This window comes from Peromyscus eremicus, chromosome 2 (genome assembly GCF_949786415.1).
Source record: "Peromyscus eremicus chromosome 2, PerEre_H2_v1, whole genome shotgun sequence".
NCBI classification, from domain to species: Eukaryota; Metazoa; Chordata; class Mammalia; order Rodentia; family Cricetidae; genus Peromyscus; species Peromyscus eremicus.
The window spans coordinates 162,930,630-162,956,222 of NC_081417.1; the positions used below are offsets into that span (position 1 = coordinate 162,930,630).

General features: G+C 53.7%; 1 protein-coding gene across 1 annotated transcript in view; it reads left to right on the plus strand.

The window, feature by feature from the left end:
- Nucleotides 1-5,131: 5,131 nt before the first annotated feature.
- The window catches only part of Megf6 (multiple EGF like domains 6), a 99,793-nt gene continuing 79,331 nt past the window's right edge, over nucleotides 5,132-25,593 (plus strand). Inside the window, exons 1-3 of the mRNA XM_059256303.1 lie at nucleotides 5,132-5,250; nucleotides 11,863-11,997; nucleotides 16,459-16,568. Of these exons, the coding sequence (XP_059112286.1) occupies nucleotides 5,132-5,250; nucleotides 11,863-11,997; nucleotides 16,459-16,568 (364 nt within the window). The remainder of the gene's footprint in view (nucleotides 5,251-11,862; nucleotides 11,998-16,458; nucleotides 16,569-25,593) is intronic.

The following is a 25,593-nucleotide window of genomic DNA, read 5'->3' on the forward strand; positions in this document are numbered from 1 at the left end:
GCACTCGGGAGGCAGAGGCAGGTGGATATTTTAGTTCAAGGCCAGCCTTGTCTACAAAGAGTTCTGGGAGAGCCAGGACTACAGAGAAATCCTATCTTGAACAGAACCAAATATATATGTATGTATGTATGTACTTACGTACATGCACGCGCGTGCCCGTGTGTGTGTGTGTGTGTGTGTGTGTGTGTGTGTATTACTGTTTCACCTTAATGTATATCTGTGTACCACATGTGTGCCTGTGTCTACAGAGGCTCAGAAAAGGGCGTGAGATCCCCTGGAGCTGGAGTTACAGAGGGTTGTGAGTGGCCATGTGGGTGCTGGGAAGCTGCAAGAGCATTCAGCTCTCTTGACCACTGACCTGTCTCTGCAGCCCCAGAAGCTCGGGATTTTGATGGGTAAATCCAATCTGTACCCCATGAATGGACCGAGCAGACCCTAAAGTGGAAAGTGTCATGTGGCTAGTTTCAATAAAGTCTATAACTGAGTGAGCCACCAGCCTCCTGAAGCCAGCCAGCACTGTGGTCTTCAATATGTCCAATACCCACAAGGGGGTGCTGTGTCGACAGTCCAGTTACTGTAGATAATCCTGAAGTTCTTAAATTAACACGTTTAATTAAGGCAAGTGCCACTAAATTCCAAAGCAATTTGACAGGAACTGAATAGATTATCCTCCAAATTAATTTGGAAGGATGACCAAGAATGACCATTGTAGGGCCAACAAGATGGCTCAGCAGGTAAAGGTGACTGCTGAAAAGCATGATGACCTGAGTTTGATCCCTGTGACATACATCATAGAAGAATCAATTCCATCCAATTGTCCTCTGATCCCCACTCATGCACTGTGACACATGTGCTACCCAATAAGTGAATAAGTCTAATAAAAAATTAAGAAAAAGAATACTGATATTGTTTACAGGGAAAACCAAGTTACACACTTCACGGACCTAAATATACAACTATGTAAAGCCTTCACCCAGAGCTATCACGGCCATCTCAGTGGCCAGCTCTTATGCTGTCTTGTTCCAGCAAAGAAGGAAAAATGGTACAATAATTTGGAATGAATCATTGGAAACACTCAGAAGCAGGTGCTGTTTGTGTCCAGCTAGGAGAGAATGTGGTATCAGTTGTAGCCAGGTGACTGGGTAGCTGGCCATATTCTCTCTTAACGGCAGACACTGGGATGGACTCCACACACAGCAGATTCAACAACAGAACACATAGCCATCATTCTAAGCCAAATGCTTATTTATTTATTTATTTATTTATTTATTTATTTATTTATCCATTTATTTATTTATTTATTTATTCATCGAGACAGGGTTTCTCTGTATAGTTTTGGTGCCTGTCCTGGAGCTCGCTCTGTAAATCAGGCTGGCCTCAAACTCACAGAGATCTGCCTGCCTCTGCCTCCTGAGTGCTGGGATTAAAGGCATGCACCACCGCTGCCCGGCCCTTATTTATTTTTATACACCAGTCTACAGATTTACATAAGGATATTACCATGCGAGTACTTAATGAACTTGAGCGTGACCCTTCCCCTCGCTCCTGTGCTTAGTTCTCAGTGATGGGGAGACATACTGAGTCACAGCTCATGGAGCCAAGCTGCTTCATCAACTGTGTTCTGACTGTCACTCCAGCCCATAATTTGAAACAATTATGTCCTACAAGCTGTCACTTCATGAAAAAGCAACAAGGTAGCTAATTTTTGGAGAATATTTGTTATGTTTAATTTAGTAGCTGTAAAAGAGAACTTGTTTTTCGTGAGTTATAAAAGTGTATGAAACACACATGTGCAGTCTGATTTCTAGTTTTGTGGGTTTTTTGTTGTTTTTGGTTTTTGTTTGTTTGTTTTGAGATAAGGTCACATGTAGCCCAGGATGGCATCAAACTTGCTGTGTAGCTGAGGATGACCTTGAACTTCTGCTCTTCCCGCCTCTACCTCCCCAGTGCAGGTGTGTAGCACTACACCTTGTTTGTGTAGCGCTGGGGATTGGACCCAGAAAATCATGCATGCTAGGCAAGCACTCTACTAACCGAGTTATATTCCTGGGTTCTGATTACGTTTAAAATGACAGACTCTAAGTGTCCCTCCATTGTTGTGTTGGGAATTAGACACTCATTAGGCAAGCAAATGCTCACACACTCTCATAGGAGCCAGACTGGACAAGAAAAGGGTCTCGGACCGGGGTGAGACTCCAGCCAACACCAGTCTATGTGATGGGCTTTGCTTGAAGATGTGAGCTCCATACTACAGGGTCCACCTACCTGCACCCACTCTGCCCACATGTATTCCTCCTACCTTAAATGACACCTGGGAATGGACACATCTGCCATGGAAGAGGGTGTACAGGTGTCATAGCCTAACCACAAGGACTCCAACAGGATGCACCTGACTTCTGTCTGACCGACCGCCTGACACCTACCAAGACTCTTCTTTACATGGCAGGGAGTTGGTGCTTGGACAGGGCATGAACAGAGCTGGAATAACCTAAGGTCAATAAAGCTTTGACCCAGGGAAATCGTCAAGTTGAGGAGGTCTAGAAATTTATGCACGAAGCCATGTACTTTTGTAAAAATAGCAAAATCATTTTCTTTTGTATAATTTTTTTTTTCAATAAGGTCCCCACAAAGGATTCAGGATACTAAAAGCGCAGACCCTGCCCCACCTAGAGATTCTCTTTCTAACCCAGGACCACCTTCTTCCCTCTGGTGAGCAGAGAAGATTGTGAGATGGAGTCATCTTTCGCCCATCCCCCCCATCCCCACCCCCCACCCCCCACCCCGACCCTGGCCCCGGGGAACGGTTTAGCAGAGGAGACAGTGATCTTTTCCAGGGTCCTAATCCATGCATGCACACCCTACTGGTTGTGCACTCATGAAAGGCAGCTCCAGGAGAGAAAGGTGCAGAGAAGGAACAGCAGATGGACCCACTGCAGTTTCTAGCTTGGGGAGGCCCCTGGCTGAGGTGGGGCATTCCATGATTTCTTGGGTGCAGACACTTGGGAGGCTGGTACTTTTAGAGTCACCCAGAAGGCTTGGGTCAGCCTCTGCTGTTGAGATCCAGGGAGGGTCCGGTGATGAGTTCAGGCAGAAGGGCAAGATCGAGAACACAACAGTGAAGGGCAAACTAGGGTCCTGTCTGGGGAATCAGGTAGCAAGTTCCAGGACCAATTCTCTCTCTCCCTCCTCTTTTCTCCTTCTTCTCCTCCTTCTTCTTCTCTCTCCCTCCGTCTTCCTCCCCTTCCTTCCCCCTCCCCTCCCCCTCCCTCTCTCTATCTCTCTCCCTCTCCCTTCCCTCCTCCCCATCTACCTCTCCCCCTCCTCTTCTCTCTCTCCCTCTCCCTCCCCTCTTCTCTCCCTCTCTCTCCCTCTCTCTTCCTCTCCCTCCCCTCCTCTTCTCTCTCTCCCTCTCCTCCTCTCTCTCCCCCTCCCCTCCTCTTCTTCCTCTCTTCCTCCCCTCCCCTCCCCCCTCTTTCCCTCTCCCCCTCCTCTTCTCTCTCTCCCTCTCTCTCCCCTTCTCTTCTCTCTCTCTCCCTCTCCCCCTCCTTTTCTCTTTCTCCCTCTCCTCCTCTCTCTCCCTCTTTCTCCCTCCCCTCCCCCCTCTTTCCCTCTCCACCTCCTCTTCTCCCTCTCCCTCTCTCTCCCCTTCTCTCCCCTCCCTCCCTCCCCGAGGCCAGGCTCCTGTGGTTAGTGCTCAGATCTGCAGTCTGTAGCCCTGTAAGCTGAGGCAGGGGACTCTGCTCCTTCCCTTGCCCTGTGGTTCTCCGCTTGGGTCAGCAGCAGGTCTGAGTTGACAGTACCCATGCCCATTAACGCAACTGCAGCCTTCTGAAATGAGAGCGGGACGCTTTTTCACCTCCACTTCCAGGTCCCTTGGCCAAAGATCCCCTCAAGCACTTGCCATTGGGGAGGAGGTGGTTGGAACACCTACCTCATTCCTCCGGGAATGGTGGAGGAGGGAGGTCTTCAAAAAATGGCAGGCTAGGCCTACCAATCATGTAAAGGCAGGCGCATCTCTCCAGGAAGAGAAGCAGGGACTGATCCTCACACAACTATCTGCAACTAGCGAGGTCTCCTACTGTGCCCCTTTGGGACTATCCCAGCTCACCTTTGAAAAGGAGTCCCTCTGAGTGTCTGGTAAATCCTGGCCTCAGAGGCACCATGTCTAGAGCTGAACAGTCTGGCTCTAGCCCTGGAGAAAGTCACATCAAACCAAAACCAGGCTTACAGGGCAGCAAATAGGCCGGAGCAGGGAGTTGCCTCGCCTTCTAGACCCTGTGCAGCTGTCTGGTGGGAACTACACGCCCACTCCACCCTATGCCACCGTCCCAAAGCACTGAGCACAGAACTAGGAATACAAATGTCCAGACGGTGTGTTACCTATCATGTCAGTACCCAAAGGAGGTGCCCAGATTCCTCCCTGCTTCTTAGGCAGCGGAGGCAGGGCGCGGAATGAGGGGCCAAGGGAAGGTGAATGCAGAGTCGGTGGAGAGGAGAAGCCAAGGATGCGCTTGCCGAGGTCCTGGGTCATGGTTCAGCCGTGTTTGAGAGGTGTGCGACGCTCAGACCGGACAGGACTGGTCACTTGGATGGGACCAGACCTGGGACTCTTGGCCGGAGGTGCGCAGGGAATGCCAAGAGGATGCTCGAATGAAGCTAGATATCGGGTACAGGGAAGCGAGCTTAGTCTTGTGGGCTGGATTAGGGGCTGGCGCGGGGCTGGAAGTGGGCTCCCTCTATTGGGACGGTCTGGGCGGGGCCGAAGGCGGAACGGGCGTGGCCTGGGCTGGGGGTGGGGCCGAAAAGGGGCGGGAGCCGGGGCGGGAGGGGGCTGGGGTCCGGGCCGGGGGGCGTGCGGCGGGCGGGCCTGACGTCTAGGGCGTCCGGCTCCGAGTTCGCTCTCCATCACTGCTGGCAAGTGTCTGCCGAGCGGAGCGCGAAGGTCTCAGCGCTCGGGGCAGCTGTACCATCCGCACCTGCGGCGACCTCCCGCCCCGCACCTGGCGCGGCTCGGTTGCGGCGCCCGCTGTCCTCCAGGGCATGGCGCGCGTGAAGACGGGGTCTCTCAGCCGCAAGGACCGCCTGTGAGTCGGCGAGCAGAGGACCGAGTGGGAGCGCGACCGCGCGCACGATGCTTGTCTGGGCGGAGGCGAAAGCCGCTTGGCGCGCGGTGGCCCTGGCTCTGCTGCTGCTCCCCGCTGTGCCTGCAGCCGCTCCGCCGCGACCCCCGCGCCCGCTGCAGCCGAGCATGTGAGTAGCGCGAGTCGCGAGGCTCGCGGCAGCGACGCTGACCCGGACAGAGCTCGGGGCTTTGTCCCTGGGGCCCCAGAACAATGGGCTCTTTGCCTTAACTAGGAGGGGATGGTCTAGACGTGGGGTTTCGGGTTGGATCTGGGGCCCTCGAGACTGCCACAGAGCCCCTAGCCTCCCGGTTCCCGCCTCTGAAGTGAGGGTCCTGCAGACTTAGGCAGGCGGATGCCAAAGTTTGGAGAGGTGAGGAATCCAAGCCCCTGCGGCGCAGGGTCCAGCTGGGGAACCGGCTTGGAGGCGGCCGAGAGGAAGCAGCCTGGTCCCACTTCCTCCCCAAGCTGGTCTCCTGGGGTCTGGGGGCCTGCGCAGGGGCGGGGGTGCCCAGAGGGGGCTGCCAGAACTGGTTTGTGTGTTAAACACGTGCGCTCTGGGGCCTCGGGAGAAGGAATTTAGTACTAGAATGGGCAGGAAGAGAGGGTCAGGGAGCCAGCGGCGACGGATTTAATTTTGAAAGATGATTCCCCAACAGGCCGGTTAGCGGTCTCTCTTAAACTGCAAAGCGATCCCTCTGTTGGCCTCAAAGGAAAACCGGTGCGAACTGAGCCCAAGTGGATGAGGTGCAGGGATGAGAGGGCCTGCAGCCTCCACCCGCCCCTTCCCTGCAGGGTGCAAGGTGGGGCCTTGTAAATTTGGCAAAGCTGCTGGGACTGCATGGGGAGTGGACGAGGGACCCTTCAGGCCTGAGTTGGGGCTTCCTCTCTGCCAATTAGAGTGTCCTTTCAGCCAGAGAAGGGACTTGCTGCTCCTGTCCAGGGCTGGCACTAGTGGATCCACCATGTACTTGGCCTTGAGGACGGAGCCGTGGCTCCCTGGGAGAATGAGAGGACAAGCTTCCCACAGGGGCAGGTGCTCTCAGGACTCCCACCCTGGGTCTTGCTTTGGTCCTTGTGGCTGTTACATAGGAGAACTGATCTGAGTTGGGGCCTCTCACCCGTGAATGGAAGCAGCCTGCGTCCCTGGCTGCTGCTCATTTCTCTTAACTATGAGTTTACCCAAAAGGAGCTTCAGCCTCAGAACGATTACTTTAATTAGCATGGTAGGCTAGGGTTGCCAGCCTGCCTGTCCCTTTTCATGGTTGAGAGGGGCAGCAGGCACAGCCTTCCTGAGGTTCTGGGTGGATGGATGCAATCTGGAACACGTGGAAACTGTCGGTCGCCCTTTATGGATTCTCCACCCAGCTCTGTCTGCTCCAGCTGATCTCCCTGGGAGTGGAGCCAAGGGCTTGCTGCCTGTGTCCTGCTCACCTGGGCCCAGGAAGCCTTTAGCTGTTGAAAAAGTTGTTGGAACTAGTTGTGAATGGGTGGGAGGAGAGCCTGTCCCTTCCTGCTTGATGTGTTTTCCAGAGCCCACCTTCCCTTCTTCCCGCGGTGGGAGCTGCATCTCTGGGCCTTGTGCCCCCACTTCTGGCTCTTGTGTCCCAGTAGGCCCCTGCCCTCAGACTGTCCATTTTGGGTGAGTCTGAGTTCCCGCTTAGTCAAGAATCCTGGCTGTCTTCCCCAGAAAGAACTGCATCTCTCCGGCGTCTGCACATGGGCCCTAGCTGCCTGGGCTAGTGCGGGAGAGTTTCATTTGGCCACACTAGTGGAGATATCTAGCTGGGTTTTGGAGAAGGAGCACTTGATTTGCTGAGCAGGCAGCAGGTGGAAGCCGTAAGGACCAGCTTCCAGAAGTGACTTTGCAGGTTTACTCCTAGCTCTCAGCACTCAGAGGAGCAGGAGAGGAGGGCTGGGAAGGCAGCCAGGACCCTAGAAAATACTTCTTCCTGGCTGACCCTCTCTGCCCTGCTGCCTTTCCCCCCTGAGGAGTTCTGATGAGCTGGCAGGGCCTGGTACGGCTGCCACACCTCTTTGGCCAGTTTTCCTGAAGTGATAGCTGCTGACTTTTTGTAGGACTTTGTCCTCCTGCCCGTAGCCCCTACAGCTGGTGGGCCTCTGTGGATTCTAGGGATAGGGCAGCTCTGACTCCCACCCCCGGTTACCTGTAGACCCTCACGAATCTGCTGGAACAATGTGGGTGATTCTCTGGCTGCTGTTGACTGGGGGTGCTCAGATTCAGTGGGCAGAGCCTGGCTACCTGCTTGGTTTTTTTTTTGCCTCCAAGTGACTTTCTAGCTTTGTGGAAGCGTGGCTTGCCTGTTTGATCTGGAGATGGGAATGATTGCCGAGCAGTGCAGAGTTGTCATGGCTGCCTAAGGGCTTCCTGCTGCCCCATTGAGGACGGAGAGGGGAGGACCGAGAGGGGAGGATGGAGAGGGGGGATGCCCTGGCTGAAGCTGCGCCACAGTGTTCACACACAGCTTCAAAACACAGGGCTTCTCCCAGGCTGGAGCCCCTTTGGGCAGCTGTGCTGAGAAACCCGCCAGGGCTTTGGAATCAGCTAATGATGATGACCCCCCCTACCCCAGGCAGGTCGTAGGCCCCTCCAAGCTCAAGTTCCATCTTGCAAGGAGCTCTTTGGGTCTACTGGCCCTGAGGGCTTAAACACCCACATTCTCCATGGCTGAGGCCTTTTCCAGTTTATCTCTTGAGTAGCCCCTGATGCCCCGCTTCAGGGTGTGGGGAAGCTGACATGGTGGCTGGCCAGATGTCCCAGAAGATAGGAGGTGCTGTGTCTGCGGTGGGGACACAGTGCGGAAGAAGTGCATGTCTGCTGGACCTCCTGTGATGGTGCAGTGGACGGTCTTGTGCCTGGTGGGAGGCCTCTGAGGGTCTCCGATCTGCCTTCACACAGTGTTACGGTGCCCCAGAAAGCCACTGGGCTCCTACCCCAGTGTGCCAGCTGTACCCAGGGGAAGTATACTCAGAGGTGAGCCATGAGGCCAGATGAGGGAGGTATAGAAAAATCATCCTCCTGAAGACGTGTCAGGCTGGTTATAGAGACAGTGTGCCTCCCACTTCCACACTTTGGTAAAGGGTGCCGTTGCCATGAGCATCCCTGGGCTCTAGCTCCTGCAAAGACTGCCAGCTTCTTAGACCCCCATTCCATGCTTCAACAGATGGCTCTGCAGCTGAGCTAAAGTCCCCTCCCTCCGCTGGCCCTGGGTCTACCTTGTGGTTTGGGCTTTGCCCTTCCCGCCTTGGTGACAAGCTGCATGCAAGTACAAGAAACACAAAGACACCTTCGACTCAGAGAGGAGCTTGAGTGTTTGCTGGGTTCTTCTGGAGCCTGAGCTGAGGCATCTCTTTGTCTCTTCCTTTGCTCCCCTTCCCCCAGATTCCCCATCCTCCATCATGTACCTTTGCCTGCACTTCCTGGGAGAGGCATTGAGTCCTGCACGTGCCTCCCCATTAGTGCCCATTAACCACCCTGTTGGGCCCTTGTAAGAGCTTCAAAGCCTCTGGGCTGGTCTTCTGTCCATGTGGCTTCCTGCAGACCGTCCTCACATGGTTGGGGCCCGTGGCACTCTACCTGTCACGGATGTCTTAATCCCAGCTGTGTTGCTCTCTCGGGCCTTAGAGCTGCACAGAGCAGGGGCAGGGGGTCAGAGGGTGAGCAGAGTGAACGTACAGTAAGGACTACTATGTGACCACAGTGGAGCAGCTACCGTCCGGCAGGAAGGTTTCTAAGTGGTTGGGGAGACAGACACCTAGTGTCCCTTCTAGGCCCCACCTTCTGTTGGTCTTCCAATCAGCTACACTTACCACTAGCCAGAGGGCACGTGTGTGTGTGTGTGTGTGTGTGTGTGTGTGTGTGTGTGTGTGTGTGTGGCAGGTGTGTGTTCAAAGGAAGTTGCATATGTTCAGGAGTTCCATAGAGGGCATTCTCCTGTAGGCACACAGCAAAGCGGAGGCCAGGACCCTGGCCAGGGAATGCTGAGGAGGGCTTTTCCTGTGTGGGGACTGCTGCTTTTGTACAAACCTTTACCCTAGCCTGTCCCTGTGTTCTCAGCCTGGGATCCTCGGCCACAACAGGCTCTTGGAAATCTGGGCCCCCCATTCCTTAGCTAGCCATCTGAGAAGCACAGAATCTCAGCAGAGCTCAGGAAGAGGTGGGGTCTTTAGTCCATGTACCGTGTCGGGTTAGCGGGTGATCTTAAGACAGTTCATGGAAATCACTGTCACCTCCTTTCAGGTGGTGAAAGGGGCATCCCCATGGGGTGATGCTTAAAGGTGCCTGGTAGCAGCATGGGGGAGGAGGGAGGTGGAGGTGGTGGTGGCTGTGGCAGCTGCGGCAGCAGCAGTGGCCATCCTGATTGTCATGGCCGCCGTGGTCACATGTCCCCCTGGGGAATTGTCTTTATGAGGTGGTAAAAATCTTTCGAATCTGGCCCTGGAACTTCACAGCTGCTCAGTCCTGTCTGGGGTTCCACCTGGCCATGGAGAATGAGTTCACAGTTCTAGCGCACATGTGGGGTCTACAGCATATTCCAGATCCCACTGCTTTGTCCTGGGACCCAAGAGTCCTTGCCCTGCAGTCACCCCAGACTTGGTAAGGCTAGCTTCTACCCTAGATAGGAAGTTTGGGAGACTGGAGAAGGTGTCGTGGGACTGGGAAGTCTCAGGACACGTTCTGACAGTCCTGTGCCTAGGATTGCCTATGGCTGTGGTGCTAACTCTGCCTTGCCTATGCTGCCACTGATGGAAAGTTAGGGTTTAGATGGCCTGGTGTCATGCTGGGCAGTTGCAGACCTTGCTTGCCATGACCAGGAGCCCCGATGATGCCATGGTTGGGAGCTCCATGGGGGAGCTACCCACCACCCCCACATTTCCCCAGAGTGCTCTTGAGTAGGAGCAGCAGGAAATATTAGATAGAAGAATTAGAGGGGGGAGAAACAGATAGAAAATACAGGATAGCGTCAAGAGGGCCTGGAACCTATTCCAGTGGGCTCAGAACATTATTCCAAAGGTCTGTTTATAACAATGCCAAGGGTGAAGCAAAAGACACACACCCCTTGCTAGTTACAGTCAAGTGTAGACCCTTACAAACACCTGATACTCAGGCTCGTGGTCCAAACAACCTCTTATACAGTCCTCCTGGGTACAGCCACTAGGAAACCTAGTGGGCTACAACAGAGCCCCTAATGATGCCATGGATGGGCAGGTGCAGACCCTGCTCCAGGCTGGGAGCCTCTGATGTTTATTTTTCTATGTTCATCTCGTCTGCAGGTGGTCCATACACTTCCCCAAGGAGGTGGCTTCCCACACAGCAGAGCCAGGGAAAAAACAAAAATAAAGGCTTCTCGGTCCGAACATCCGTCTGGGGGTGGATGGTCTGGGGTCAGAGCTGCTGGTTGGTGTGGTTAAGACTCTCTCTCTCCTCTCTCTCTCTCTCTCTCTCTCTCTCTCTCTGCTTTTTTCGAGACGGAGTTTCTCTGTGTAGTTTTGGTGCTTGTCCTGATCTCGCTCTGTAGACTAGGCTGGCCTCGAACTCACAGAGATCCACTCCTCTGCTGCCTGAGTGCTGGGATTAAAGGCATGCGCCACCGCCACCCGACTGTGGTCTCTTAAGTGGTGAACTTTGGACAGCACCCAGCAGTCACTGGGAATGTTGAGGCCATTTGGGGAAGGAGTGCCTCATTGGGCATGGGGTGGAGGCAGAGGTCAGGGGCAAAGCTAAGGACTCATCTGTATTCCCTGGTGGAGTAGGGACCTCAGCTAGTGTGGGAGTGGGTATACCCGAGAAGAAGGAAGGGCTTTATGCAGAGGATTGCCAGGCTGTCTGTAGTATCCAACAGATTGGAAAATGACTCTGCTCCATGTGTGTACTGGTAACCCTTTGTGCTCTGGATTGAGCTCAGAGTCTGGCCATACAGGTTGAATGTCCCATTTTGTTCCTTGGGACATATGGGGTCCTGACCTGCTTCCCAGGCTTGGTCCAATGTAGTGGGTCTTGTCTTCTGTCCCACAACTTGGCTCCTCAGGGGTACAGCCTTGAGTGAGCCTGAGCTTTGTGTCCATTACCTGATGAGCACCTCCAGAGTGCCCCTCCAGTTGACTTTCTCTCATAGGACTGGAGCCTTTTCTACCCTTGGTGGGCCTGAAGGGCTGTCTTAGGCTGCCTACCTTTGGCACCCTGTGCTCCCCAAGGCTGGCTTCTGGGACAAGTGGAGATCAGAGTCATAAAAAGAGTCACTGCCCTGGGTATGGCTGGATAGTGACCAGATTTTCTGGTTTTCTTTTTCCAAATTCCTACTTGTCCTCATCCCTACTCCTGGGTCGTGCCCACATACTCCTGTGTATCCTGAGGATACAAGGGAGGCATTGGGGTGGCAGGAGTGAAGGAGGGTGTAGAAAGAGCATTATTCTGGGGACCTGGACTTAGGGACCAGCCTGAGCCCCAACAAGGCTGTCCAAAGGGAACGGACGATTTTGCCTACCTTGAAGATTCTTAGGGACTGGGGCAATGCCTTGTGCAGCACAGGATCCTGGCAGAAGATGCTTGTGACCATCATTCCTTCTCAGTCCCCTTGTCCTGGAGTCCAGAGTGGATGCCAGGTGGGCATTGTGCTGTGGCCTAGCCATAGCTGGATACTGAGTGTAGGTGCGGAGGCGTGACTGGTGACAGCCAGCTGTTGGTAGTGGAGAAGTTAAATGTCATTGTCCTTTTTTCCAGGCCCCATGTGTGTGCTGAGCAGAAGCTGACCCTGGTGGGCCACCGCCAGCCCTGTGTGCAAGCCTTCAGCCGCATAGTGCCTGTGTGGAGATCAGGCTGTGGGCAGCAGGCATGGTGTGTTGGCCAAGAGCGCAGGTATGTGGCAGAGATCCTGGTCTAATGGGCGAACAGTTCTTGGCTAGGAGCACAGCTGCAGTGACCATTAGGTTCAGACAGCTAGGGCTGGAGCCCCACCTTGGTTCCACCTGAGGCCTCTCACTGAGCACATGGTCTCTTACCCCCAGACTCTAGCAGGCGTGCTTGGCAGGCCCTGGTCACTTATGAGGGTGAGGAGGAGCCCTGGTGGTGGTGGGACCTTGCAGAGGAGGAGTGCTGATTGGCCAGACGCCAGCTGAGGTCCCAGCTGGAGATTTTTGCCACCTGACCCCTGGGCCTAGTTCCCAAGCCTGTGAAAAACTTATTGCTCAATGTTTTACTTAAAAAATCAAACTGAAGGAGTGCCTTTGCATAGCTCTCTCTGCAGGGCTGAAGGGAAACTGGGCCATGGTGGGGAGCGGTATGGGAGTGGAAACATTGGGTGGTAAGGGAATGATAGAGTTGGCTGCAGCCCTAGCTAGGTGGAGGTGTGTGTCTGAGGAGGAAAAGGATAAGTCCTGAGCTGGGCAGGGTGCTCAGCAGGGAGAAGCAGCCTTTAGTGTTACCTGCTCATGTGGGGTCTGGGGTTCATGGGCTGCTGCTGCTGCTGCTGCTCATGGGGGTCTGGGTTCATGGGCTGCCTGCTGCTGCTGCTCATGTGGGGTCCGGGGTTATGGGGCACCTGGGCCTGCTCTGCCTGATCTAGGAGCTCCAGGGACTGTTTCAGAATTCAGCATTTGTTTGCTGTCCATCAGGGCTGGTGCAGAATAGAGATGGGAAAGGTACAGTGGAGAATCATTGTTTCTCAGGGACTGTTGTCTCCATGCCCGGGACAACCATGGTAATGTCTGAGGCAGTAGGTGCTGAGGTGTGAGGGGTGAAGTGCTGCTCAAGTCTGCCAAACATAGCACAGCCCCTCCCTGTGAAGTGACAGGCTGCAGGTCAGGAGACTGAGGGACCCTGAGGGACCCTGAGGGGAAGGAGAGGTCTCCCGTTCTCAGAGGTCGCCATTTTGTATCTTTCCTTACAGCCTTCACATGGTCATGGGTGCACATGTTTATGACGCAGGGTTTGGTACTCTAAGCTGTTTTTCCCTGTCCATAGCTTGTGAAAGACACTCTTTCTGGAAGCAGATGGAAGCCACTGGGGCCCTGAGGCTAGGGACCTATAGGTTGGCAGGGACCTGACGTGGCAGGGTTTCCTAAGTGACTGAGGACCTCCAGCCTCCTGGCATGATGTCCTCAAGAGTCCTGACATCTGGGAGGGCCACACTTCCCTGGCTGTGTTTGTGTGTTGGGGGACAGGGCATTGGTGGGTAGGTATGGGGGATAGTGCAGTTGGCATACTGTCTGAGTTGGGGTTTTCTGGATATCTCAAAATGGCTTGTGTCCAGGTTCTGGGATCCCCCACCATACTGCCCAGCTCAAGGCATCTGGTACCCGTCACCCACTCTTTGGCCTAGAACATAGAAGTTCAGCCCCAGGTGGGAGTAGGGGTCCCATGTGGCATTTTGGGTTCTAGGCTCCAGGTGAGGACCAGAGCTCTGTGGATGAGTAGCTGTCTACTGTGGTTGAGGCCATCGTCTTTGTTGGACACAGGCCTGTCTCCCTCCTTCACCCATCCCACTCTGAGGTGTACCTGAGTCGTGCCTGTAGAGGATGAGGGGTCCCACCGGCTCATGGAGATCAGAACTCAGTACACACACTAACCAGGCTCACCTCGGCTCCCAGTGTACAGCAAACACAGGCATGCTTGAGGTCTTGAAGTCCTTGCTGTCCCTCCCAAGCCCTGGGAAATTCCCCTAATCCTCATCTGGACATCTTCCAGTGGCTGTCCTGCTGTGGTGGCCCCAGCACATCCCTCTTAAGAAGCAGCCCTGAGACTACCCTCCTCCAGTGTGCCTGACCCAGTGGGATATTGCTTCTTTCCTCCACCCAGAACCATGGGACCTGTCCCTCTTCCTAGGCTCATGAACAGAGCCCACACTGGCATGTAGTCTGAGGTTGGCCTGAGTGGCACAGGTGTTTAATATGGGAATGAAGTCAGAATAGGACCTCACCATCAAGTTTAACTGCAGGGACGTGGGGGACAACAGAGTGGTCTCTGGGACAGGGCTCTGCTCTATTGTCAGCCTTGTTGGCCCCACAGCAGGATGAGCCTGTAACTCAGTCAACAGTGGGCTCGGGTGGTGTCCAAGCCCTGAGGGACGTCACTTCACATTAACCTCCGGCTTTGGTCGTGGTGTGGCTATGCTGGTATGGAGGCTTCTTTGTTTCTGTTTTTTGCTTTCTGATATGTTATATGTGTGTATGGTGTATGCATGTGAGTGTACAGGATACTTGTGGTTGGGTGTGACTGTCTGTGTGCATACGGAGGTCAGAGATGTCCTTATGTATCCTGCTCTTCCTTACTGTCTTGAGGTGGGTTCTCTTACTGAGCTGGAAACTCGCTGTTTCGGCTAGACTGGCTGACCGCGAGCTCCTTGTGCCAACCCCCTCTTCCAGTGCTGGAGTTACAAGTATATGTAGCCATGCCCAGCTGTCTACATGGATGTTGGGGGTTTGAACTTACATCCTCTTGCTTTCACAGTAAGCGTTCTTACCCACTGAACCATTTCCCTAACCCCTGGGGATTTGCTTGTTTTAGTTTTTTGGGGGGATGGGGGTGGGCTCTCCTCTTGAGCTCTTGTGTGGCCAGCCAGGCAGGGCATCACAGGATGGACTTGGGATTCCAGCCCTCAGTCTGAGTGTTCATGGCCAGGTTGAGAACTAGTTCTGACCTCAGTTTTCCCATCTCTATTGACCTGGGTGAGGCTACGGTGGCTGATGAGGCCATGCCCCACATGTGGCCATTACCTGGTGGCTCTTGCCACCATCTTTTGTCTTGAGGTAATGGGCATTTGGTGGTAGTATGTGGCCTCATAAATAACAGGTGAGGCTGTGGTAACACCTGAGAGGCCAGAGGGAGTTCAAGGGTGTCATGTGAGAGAGTCTTGACAGACTAGACAGACAACCAGTTCACCAGGCTAGGAACTCTCTGGACTGCATCAAGAGCTTTCTAGCCACATAAAGAGGTCCTTTGAGGAGCAAGGGAGGAGTCATTCAGAAAAAGGAAGTAAAGGAGAAGGAATGGAAGGTGGCTTGCATTCAAATCATAGGGCCTGTTACCCTCTTGGAAAGCCCAGAGTGAGGAGTACTATGGCCCCCATTCTGACATGGTCCCAGCAGCCTCCAGCCCTACAAACAGCCCATGTGAGCTGGTGCTATCTGAAGGTGAGCTGAGTTTGGTTCTCATGGCCGCCTGGCCTCTCCAAGAATCTTTTTCCTTCAGGGGGAGTGTGGAGGAGTGTCCAGGGGGAGCTGCCGCACATAACCCAGCCCTGTCTCAGCCCAGGCAAGGGGATAAATATTTACGATGGCCAGGCTCTAGTGTGCTATCGTTGCCAAATATTGTTCACACTGTGGTCGGTTTCTGTCCAGGCAAGTGGTTTCATGTCCTGCCAAGGTGGTATTTTGTAAAGCACTCCCAGAGTTTCTGTGTGCAGAGCCTGTGCAGGAACACATGCTTCCGGGAAGTGGCCTCAGCCTTGTTTATTGGGCAGAGCCCAGGGCCACATGGCTTCCCATGTACTGGCCCCAGAAAGCACAGCCTAGTTTGTTGCCTAGAGACACAGCTTGGGCCACCTGACCATTCCCAGGGCCTTAAGGGCCCTTGACCTTGTGGCTGTTGGCTTAGCTTCTGGGTGGGAGGGTGACCCTATGGCCTTAAGGGCGGTTGACACTGTGGGCTGGAGGCCAGTTGGGGAGACCGGAGTCGCCATCTTCTCTTTACCTGTCTTTCATATGCAGTCTCTGTCTCTGGTCTATGTCTCATTCCTGGTCTGTCCCTACAAACAGAAATTTCACAGTCATTAGGCTCAGGGGCACTTACCAGGCTGTGAGTTCTGTGTCCATTTCTTAGAACTGTTGTGATGTTGGCAAGTCTTAAAAACAGTGTTGGAGGAGTCTGGGGAGATGGCTCAGTTGGTAAAGTGCTTGCCATACAGGCACAAAAACTTGAGTTCAGAGCCCCCAGAACCCTGGGGGAGTCAGTGTTCAAACTCAGTATCAGAAGTGACAGACACAATGTCAGCCTAGACGGAGCTGGGAGCTGGGAGCAGCAGCCATCTACCTTACTGGTCACTAGAGCAAAAGAAGGGGGTCTGTGTGGCAGGTAAAGGTGGGCACAAGAGTCCTCCCTAGATAGGATGGAGCCTCCAGTAGCCCTATGGGCTACTAAGCCATGCTGTGAAGAGGGCAGAGACTTTGAGGACAGAAGGAGCCAGGCACTGGTGTGTGGGGTATCAGTTCCCTGGGCACTTCAGCCTGCTAGCTTGCATTAGTGAGGGCCTATTTTGGGGTGTTCTGAGAGCCCAAGTGCTGGCCCTGTAATGATCAACACATTCTTTCTCTTCTGTTTCAGGACTGTCTATTATATGAGCTATAGGCAGGTGTATGCCACGGAGGCCCGCACTGTGTTCAGGTGCTGCCCAGGGTGGAGCCAGAAGCCTGGCCAGGAGGGCTGCCTCTCAGGTGAGTGCCTGTCTCTCTCAACTGGTACTGGGCAGACTCTGAACAGAGGCATGTCCAATAGGGAGCATCTGCCTGGCTTTGTCTCTCTGGGTGCTGACCCATGGCTTCCGTACTCCTAGCCCCTGCCCTCAGCCACATTAGAGATGCCCAGGGGCCTTTAGCACCACAGTTTGTCTGCCAAAGACTGTTTGAATAGAATTCAGACAGAAGGGGCAGTGGAGTCCCAGCATAGTCTGGTAGAACCGTGGGAGGCAGAGCTGGCCTGGTGCTGGCACAGGAGGGAAGAAGGTAATGCCAGGGACAAAGGAACAGGCTCCTGGCCAGGGAGCATGGCTATGGCGGTTGCTGAAGAGGCCTTGGCCTGCAGGTATGGGATAGGTGGCTGGCAGGTATTGTGGGGACAGGTGGCTGGCAGGTGTTGTGGGGACAGGTGGCTGGCAGGTGTTATAGGGACAGGTGGCTGGCAGGTGTTGTGGGGACGGGTGGCTGGCAGGTGTTGTGGGGACAGGTGGCTGGCAGGTGTTGTGGGGACGGGTGGCTGGCAGGTGTTGTGGGGACGGGTGGTCAGCAGGCAAGAGTGGTTCCCCTAGAAAGATCATTCCTAAAGTCACTGGGGTGGCTGGGAGACACACTCCCCACACTGAAGGTTAAGAGTGGTGGGCTTTACCATTGGAGACTTAGCTGCTCATCCTGAGGTGAACTCCAGTGAGAAAGAGGGAAGAGAGAAGGGATGCTTGGTGATTTTTTTCCAGGAGGGAAGTGAGTCACTCTCCGGAAGGGAGCAGAGGGAAGAGGACAGGAGGCCAGCTTTGAGGTGACAAGCCTGGGAAGCTGTCCAGCACTCCAGGTTGGGGTGTTCTGGCCCAATACCAGTATCGCCCTTCCCTCGGTGGCTCTCTGAAGGCATCTGACATTTCCCCTGCTTCCGGTGGCTTATAATGAACAGGGCACAGATATGAAAGTCTAGGGCTCCTGGGTTTCTGCTCTGAGGTGAGGGTTCCCTGGGTCTGCCAGAGGAAGTACTAATAATAGGATGAAACATCAGGGAAGCAGAGAACATGCATGGCTGGGTGGGAGGGAAGTGGGGCTCCGAGGCTTACTGGGACAGGTGGACAGGGATGCTCTGGGCAGGATGGTGGGGTGGGGAAAGGGAACAGGGCAGCCTATAGCCCCATGTCCCCTCTGAGTCCTGAGCTGAGGTCTGGTGAACATCCCAGGGTGAGGGTGGGCAGAGGCAGGCGAGCCAGGCTGCCCGTCTGTACAGGCTAGCTGTCCCCTGCTGTGTGGTGGAGGCATAGGTGGCGGCCTCTATGGGAAGTGAGGTCATCGTGACAGAGTGGGTCTGTAGCAGTGCCGTGAGTACGTCCGTGACCACTTTTCCCTCCCCAGTCTGGCTGATGGGAGAGCTGGGCCTGTCCTGTCAGCTCCAGATGTCTGTGTGTGAACCAGATGCCAGACTGTCACCCATACGTGGAACTGTAGAGCTCAGGTTGCTTGTAACTCCTGGTCTGTAGCAGAAGTGGGTATGGGAGCAGAGCCACCCAGCCCTGGTGAGGTTGTGGCCTCTATGGAACTCTCCCTGGGCATCTAGTAGTGACAATGGGGTCCTGGCTGTCACATGGCCTGTGAGCCATTGAAGGATCTCCACCCAGAGCCTGGGCTTCCTTAGTTGTTTGTTTTGAGGCTTGTTTTCAATGAAGGACTCTTAGTTACGTGTCTGACATTGTTTATTTAATGGTCGCGGCAGAGCTTATGATCCAGCATCTCTGTCTCCGGATGCTCTTCCCTGGCCTTCCTTGTTTATCACAGTCTGGTTCCCATCCTTGAGGGGCTGGTGTAGGTGTGAACCTGCCTGTCCCCTCCCTAGGGGCTGGAGATCCAGCATGTTCCCTGATGGCCACATACCTTTGTCTGCCAGTTTCTCGGGCTGTCTCTAGTAGCTGCTCACTGCTGGGGCTGGGGCTGGGGTCTGCCAGGGACAGCACCTGCCTTGGGAGCCCTTGATCTGGTGAGGATGCTAATAGTAAGTAGACACAGATGTTGTTGTTAGTGTGGGAGGAAGTGTACCGTTGAGGCTAGGCAGGTGAGGGGAATCCTGGGGTGGCTGGTTGGCAGGGTGGAGTTTGGTCATGGTGTCTGCCCCACATCATCAAGTTACCCTCTCACAGCTGTCCTTCTGGAGCTGACATCACACTGTGAGCCACAGCCTCATGGTCACCATGCCAGCCTCTCTGAGGCTGTGTTTGTGGAGACAATGAGCCAGGCAGAGCCTCGGGCTTCTCTAAGTGAGTGGTCTTGTAACCTTTGCCTGACCCAGGCAGGAATGTGGGGCTAGACACCTACCCCATGAGAGCCAGGGAATGGAGGCAGGAAGCCCTGGCTTAGTTCCCTCCCTACCTCTGTGACCTGTGGTGTGTTAGTCCCCAAGGCCTTGGCTTGGGTGGTGACACAGGTATGACAACGCCCCTCTCAGAACCATGGATGTAATGAGTAGCTCCTTGTAGAGACTACTGGGTGATATACAGTAGGAGCTCAAGCGGTGTCTAGCTATTATTATAGGAGGTCCAGATACCTGTGGGCAGAGGAGGCAATAGCATACAGGGTCACTTTGCTGAGGGTTCAGGTAGATCTGTGTCAAGTTGTGACCTCCAGGGATGGAGTCTGGGGACGGCCTGACAGAAGGCCTTAGCGGTTCCTCCCTCCTGTGAGGTCCACTGGTCTCATATTTGCACTGGCTCCCTCACAGCAACCTGGCCCTGCAATTCTCCATCCTGTGGGCTAGAGACCTCGGGGAGCCTCATTCCATCTCTGCTGTGTGCTTTCCATGGTTGTGAGTGACAGACTAGGACAGGTGCGGGTGGGTAGGGCTTCTGTCTTAGAGCGGAAGTCTCAGATTCTTTTCAGTGCCTGGAACCCTTAGAGGCCCTGACTCCCCGTGGTCAGGTGTGAACAACTGTCCACAGTCCCTCCCAGTCAGTGTGCCAGTTAGGATCAGCGAGAACTAGGTGGGGCCAGAAGTCCTCATGCAGGAGAGAGAGATGCTCATTTATTTCAAGGGCTGAGCCATGCCTCCCCATTCCTCCATCACCTCTAGCTCCCTCCACAGGGAAGGGCAGTGCTCTGGCTGCTAACTCCAGCCCTTCCCCAGCCATTGTGAAGTTTCCTTGCTTCGTGTGACCTGGAAACTGTAGGAGGACAGTGTCAGCCTGAGGGTGCTCGGGGAACCTCACGGTGTTTGTGTAGGGTTGATGGAGTGATCGAGGCCAGAGAATGGCAGGAAGCCGCTAATCGGGTTGTGATTTCTCCCAGGTCCATTTATGGGATTGTGGCTGGGAGGTGACCAGAAAGAAAAAGTGCTGGGTGGGGTGTCAGGGATAATTACCAGGCTTCCCGAGAGCCCTTGTGGCCCTTGTGACGCGGGTGCGGCTGGATCCTGCCCCTCTGCTGGGTTGCCTTCTGCTTCCCATGTCTCTGAATTCCACTCTTAAAAAACAAAACAAAAAAACCCCACATAATTCTTTATTGATTCTTTGGAAATTTCATGTCATGTACCCCAATCCCATTCACTTCCCTATCTGCCCCCCATCCCTGCAGTGTCCCCTCTAAGAGGAACTCCCCCACAAATTAATTAAAAACAAAACAGACAAAGCTACCTTGCTCCTCCATCTTTCTAACATCTCTTCATTTATCCTGGTGGCACCGGGAGCTGCGGTGACACCCTTTTGTCCAATCAGCCCCACCCACAAAATGTTCATTGCAGTGAGTCATTGATCTGGTTGAAGACCCCTGTCACACCGTCATCACTGGACCCTCACCGAAACTCCTCTCAAATCCTTTGCTGTTGGCCCGAGTCATGGAGGTCCTTTGGAACGCAGGACCTTTACACGCTCCACCAGGTTATGCAGATGGGGTAGCTGTCATGATGGGCCAACTGGAGGCCCAGGAAGTGGATCTGGGTGGTAGCTGAGCTGGTTGGTCTAGGCCACTGAGACCATGCCCCCCAGGCGAGGGGTGGGGCCTGCTCTCCCAAGTGCGAGGGTTTTGGGGGGCAACTCTCCCATGAGGGTTGGAGCAGCTCTCCTGTTGCTGTGACGGGGGAGGCAGGGCCAGCTATCCCAGGGCTGGTGAGGGGTGGGACCAGCTCAGTATGGCTCTCGGATTCCAATATCCATGGTTCTTATGACCCACTGTGGCAATGCAGACCTTGAACATCAACCCAGACCTCAGCTACAGCAGGAACATGGACCCAGACGTGGCCCTCGGCACCAGCTCAAGCAGGTGTCACCATGGCCCTGGTGGCAGCACAGGCCATCCAGATCAGTACGACCCCAGCTATAGCAAGGCCCTCAGACACCAACATGGTCTCAGAAGGCTGACCAGACCCCGGGCATCCAAAAAGCCCTTGGTAGCAACAGGAGCCATGGACATCAACTCAGAGCCTGGCTGTGATGGGGTCACAGACCCAGACATGGCCCTCGGCAGCAGCCAGGGCCTGGACATCACCATGGCATTTTGTGACAGTACAGGCCACTCAGATCTGTATGGCCCCAGCTGTAGTATGACCCTCGACTCCCCACCTGGCCTCAGGTGACAGCCCAGACCCTGGCTGCAGTAGGGCCACACTGGATTCCATTCTTTTTTTTTTAGTTTTTCGAGACAGGATTTCTCTGTGTAGCTTTGCTCCTCTGGAACTCACTTGGTAGCCCAGGCTGGCCTCGAACTCACAGAGATCCGCCTGGCTCTGCCTCCTGAGTGCTGAGATTAAAGGCGTGCGCCACCACCTGGCTTCTTTTGTGTGTGTGTGTGTGTGGATTCCATTCTTATTCAAATTAACTGGCAAATTTTGTTCAGACCCTCCTAATGTCTAAGCCACAGTTGCTCAAGGCCTGTGTTGGGACTCACCCCCTTCCACTGAAGGAGGGGAACTTGTACACAGCCAACAAGGTGCCTGTCCTAAACAGCCAATCTCCGTCCCGCTGCATCCAGTTCCTGAGACAGACCTGCAGGGGTGAGGCACTAGCCTGTGGTGGCTGGGCTCAGCTCAGGGGAGTGTGGACCCAGTGTGGGCTGTGGAGGACAAATGTCAGGAGCTGCCTCAGCTCCATGGAGCATGAAGGACACTGTGAAAGCAGACTGCAAGAGAGTCCAGTCTCTCTCTCTCTCTCTGTCTCTCTCTGCCTGTCTGTCTCTGTCTCTTTCTCTCCCTCTCTGAATTCCATAGGCTTCGTTTTTGCATGATATGTATTGTGGGTTCCCAAGACAGACTATTATAGTGTATCCCGAACTGAAGACAAGGGCTGTGTTCAGAAAGAGAAGCACCATATCAAGGCAGCACAGTGCCTTGATGCATATGTTAGCACGTACCAGGATGAGTGTACCACTTCACAGTTGCCATGGAACAGAGGAAGTATGGGGTGGGCACATGGCCTCCTGGGAGGGTGGGAAGTTCTCCTGAGTGAGGAGTGTGGTAGCAGAGCAGGAAGAAGGCAGGGCAGGGTGGAGTGGGAGGGTGGGGAAAGCCCTGTCCCATGGTAGCCTGTGTGTAAAGGTGGCCTTGTGTGTACCTGGGTAGGAGTCCCAGCAGTCATGGGGTATGAGGTGCAGTACCAGGGAAGGATGAGGTCAGGGAAGTGGAGATAGGAGACTCCTATGGCTGTGGCAGCGATGGCAATGGGGCATCTTAGGGGACTCACCCTTCTAGAGTTGATATCTTAGTTTCATCTTCAGTGATAAAAAGCAAACCAACTTGGGGAATAAAGGGTGTGTGCTGGTTCATTTTTATCATCTTGACACCAGCCAGAGTCATCTAGGAAGAGGGAACCTCAACTGAGAAAATGCTTCCATCAGATTGACCTGTAAGCAACTCTGTGGGGATTTTCTTGAATTGTGATTGATGTAGGAGTGCCACCCCTGGGCAGGTGGTCTTGGGTTGTTTAAGGAAGCAGATTGAAGCCAGGCGGTGGCGGCATACACCTTTAATCCCAGCACTTGGGAGGCAGAGGCAGGCAGATCTCTGAGGTCAGCCTGGTCTACAGAGTGAGTTCTAGGACAGCCAGGTGTAAACGCAGGGTCCTCTCCCACCTGCCTGTTCTCAAATACCCAGGAGCTGCTTCCCAAATAACCACACAGAGGCTTATATTAATTATAAATGTTCGGCTGATGGCTCAGGCTTATTATCAACTAGCTCTTACATTTAAATTAACCCATTCCTATTAATCTATTTATTTATTTATTTATTTTTATTTATTTATTTATTTATTTTGGTTTTTCGAGACAGGGTTTCTCTGTGTAGCTTTGCGCCTTTCCTGGAACTCACTTGGTAGTCCAGGCTGGCCTCGAACTCACAGAGATCCGCCTGGCTCTGCCTCCCGAGTGCTGGGATTAAAGGTGTGCGCCACCACCGCCCGGCTATTAATCTATTTATTGCCATGTGGTCCGTGGCTTACCGGTCCTCCAGTATCCTGCTTCTCGGGTGGTTTGCAGTGTCTCTCCAGACTCTGCCCCTCTTCACCTGAGTCCTTAGTTTGATTCTTCTGCCTAACCTTATCTTGCCTTGCAATAGGCCAAAACAGCTTTATTATCAACCAATGAGAGCAATATATATTCACAGCATACAGAAGGACCATCCCAGGTTGGGGATTTAGCCCAGTGGTAGAGCGCTTGCCCTAGGTTCAGTCCTTAGCTCCGGGGAGGGGGGGTGGGAGGAGAAGGACCATTCCACAGCAGACAGGGCTACACAGAGAAACCCTGTCTTAGGTAAACAATAAGGAAGGGAGGAAGAAGGGGAGAGAGAGGGGAAGAGGAAGAGAGAAAGGAGAGAAAGACAAAGGAAGGAAGGAAGGAAGGAAGGAAGGAAGGAAGGAAGGAAGGAAGGAAGGAAGGAAGGAAGGAAAGAAGGAAGAGCAACTGAGTAAGCAGATTGAGTAATCCATGGATAACAATCCAGTAAACATGGTTCCTCCATTGCTTCTGCTTCAGTTCCTGCCTTGAGTTCCTTCCCTGACTTCCCTTCATGATCTAGACACCTGGCCTCTGTGAGCCAGGCTGTAAAATGAAACAATCCCTTTCCTCCCCAGTTGTTTTTGGTCATGGTGTTTTATCATAGCAACAGAACCCTAAGTCAGACAGGATCTATTTATTTATTTATTAAATATTTTTTTATTATTTATTTATGTGTACATGTGTATGCCTATAGATGGGCATGTGCCCGAGGTTAGGGCCATCTGCTGGAGCTGGAGTTACAAACAGTTGTGAGCTGCCTGATGTGGGTGCTGGGAATTGAACTCAGATCCTCTGCATGAACAATACATGTTCTTAACCACTAAGCCATCTCCCCAGACTCTCAGACAGGATTTATTCAGCTCACAATTCCAGGTGACATCTATCACTGGAGAGAAGTCAATGTGTGAATTTGAAGGAGTGAGTCACAGCCAGTGAAGAGCAGGGTGGAGGGGGATATACACACATGTTGCACGGTACTCAGCCGTCTCATTTTTGTTTATGAAATGGAATGATGCTGCCCATATTTTGGATCTTTCTACCTCAACCCAGTCAAGAAAATCTCTGATGGCATGCCCTCTGGCCAACACAATACAGACAGTTCCTCACTGAGGCTCTCTTCCCTGGTGATTCTGGAGTGTGCTGTCACAGCTGGTAGCTGCAACCTGACATCCAGGGCCTGCGTCAGCCATGCTCCCTCTCCCAGCTGCTGGTAGCCCAGATGTCCTTTTTTGTCTGAGACACATAGCCAGTTTGTTCTACCACTGCCTCTGTCTGTGTATGACCTCCTAGTTCCTGCTCCATGTAAGGACACGACGTGTGTTTAGGAACCACCCTAGTCCATGTCTTCATTTCCATCTTGATGTTGACCCCATTTTCAAGCAAGGCCACATTGTAAGGTCCCTTATTGGTATGAGTCTTAGCCAGGTGCCACGTGGTACAGGTCCTTAAGCGCGGGGCAGAACTGTGATAGCACAGGTTGGAGGGCTGAGGTAGGGACTGGCCAGAAGCCTTCTGTCCTGCATCGAGAGGTTCTGGGATGTGATCAGAGTAGCCAAGGGGAAGAGAAGCAGCTGTCCAGATGGCAAAGGAACTCAGACCTGCTCTACCTCCAGGAAGCTGGCCGCCCAGGGCCTCTCATACACTGGTCCCTGCATGTGCTTTGTATGTCTGGGGAAGAGAGCTCAGGCTCTTGGCTCTGCTCAGGTGACTTCAGTCTGGAGGATATGTAGTGAGAGCACTCAGACTACCTCAGATCCTGACCTTCCCTGACAGCTCCTGCCTCCATGGTACTAGGGAGGGCCCATTGCCAGGCTGTCCAGGAAGAGGCCAGACATTTTCTTAGAAAAACTCCTGGGCAGGTGGAGGCACTTGTCGCTATGGGAAGTGAGAGGTATGTGCCTCTGATCCTATTCACCACCTAGGTTCCCAGTAGCCTGGACACTCACAGTTGGTCGGCTAGGATGACGCTTGGGCTTGGGCGACCCGTTGGTGCACCAGGCAAGTGGCTCCTGCAGATCTGCTTCTCCCCGGACATCATGGTCTCTCTGGCTGGCTTGTCAGGGATATGTTAGAGGAGCTGCAGGAAGGCCACTTGGACCCCAGCTTCCCTCTGCTTCCTGCATCAGCATCTGCTTTTCCTTTTCTGTTTCCTTTCTGGCTGCCCATCAGCCCTGCACTCCAGTGTGGGAATTGGATATGCCAGGTCCCAGCTCCTGGGTTTCCCTTCCTCCACATGGATGCAGGGCCCGCTCCACAGAGCCCACAGGGCCCTGCTGTGCTACTGTGACCTCCTCCTGTTATTTCCTTTAAGTACCTCAGGTCACCCAACCACGGAGTACAGTTTCCATGCTTGTGTACTTAAACTGCCATCCACCCAGGTGAATCAGCCATATTCTGCCTTGTATAGAGATTCATACACATATATAGAGATTCATACATATAGAGATGCCCCACCCACTCATGCCCGTGTAACCATACACTTGTATACACTTGTATAACATAAGCTCACATGCATATACGTGTT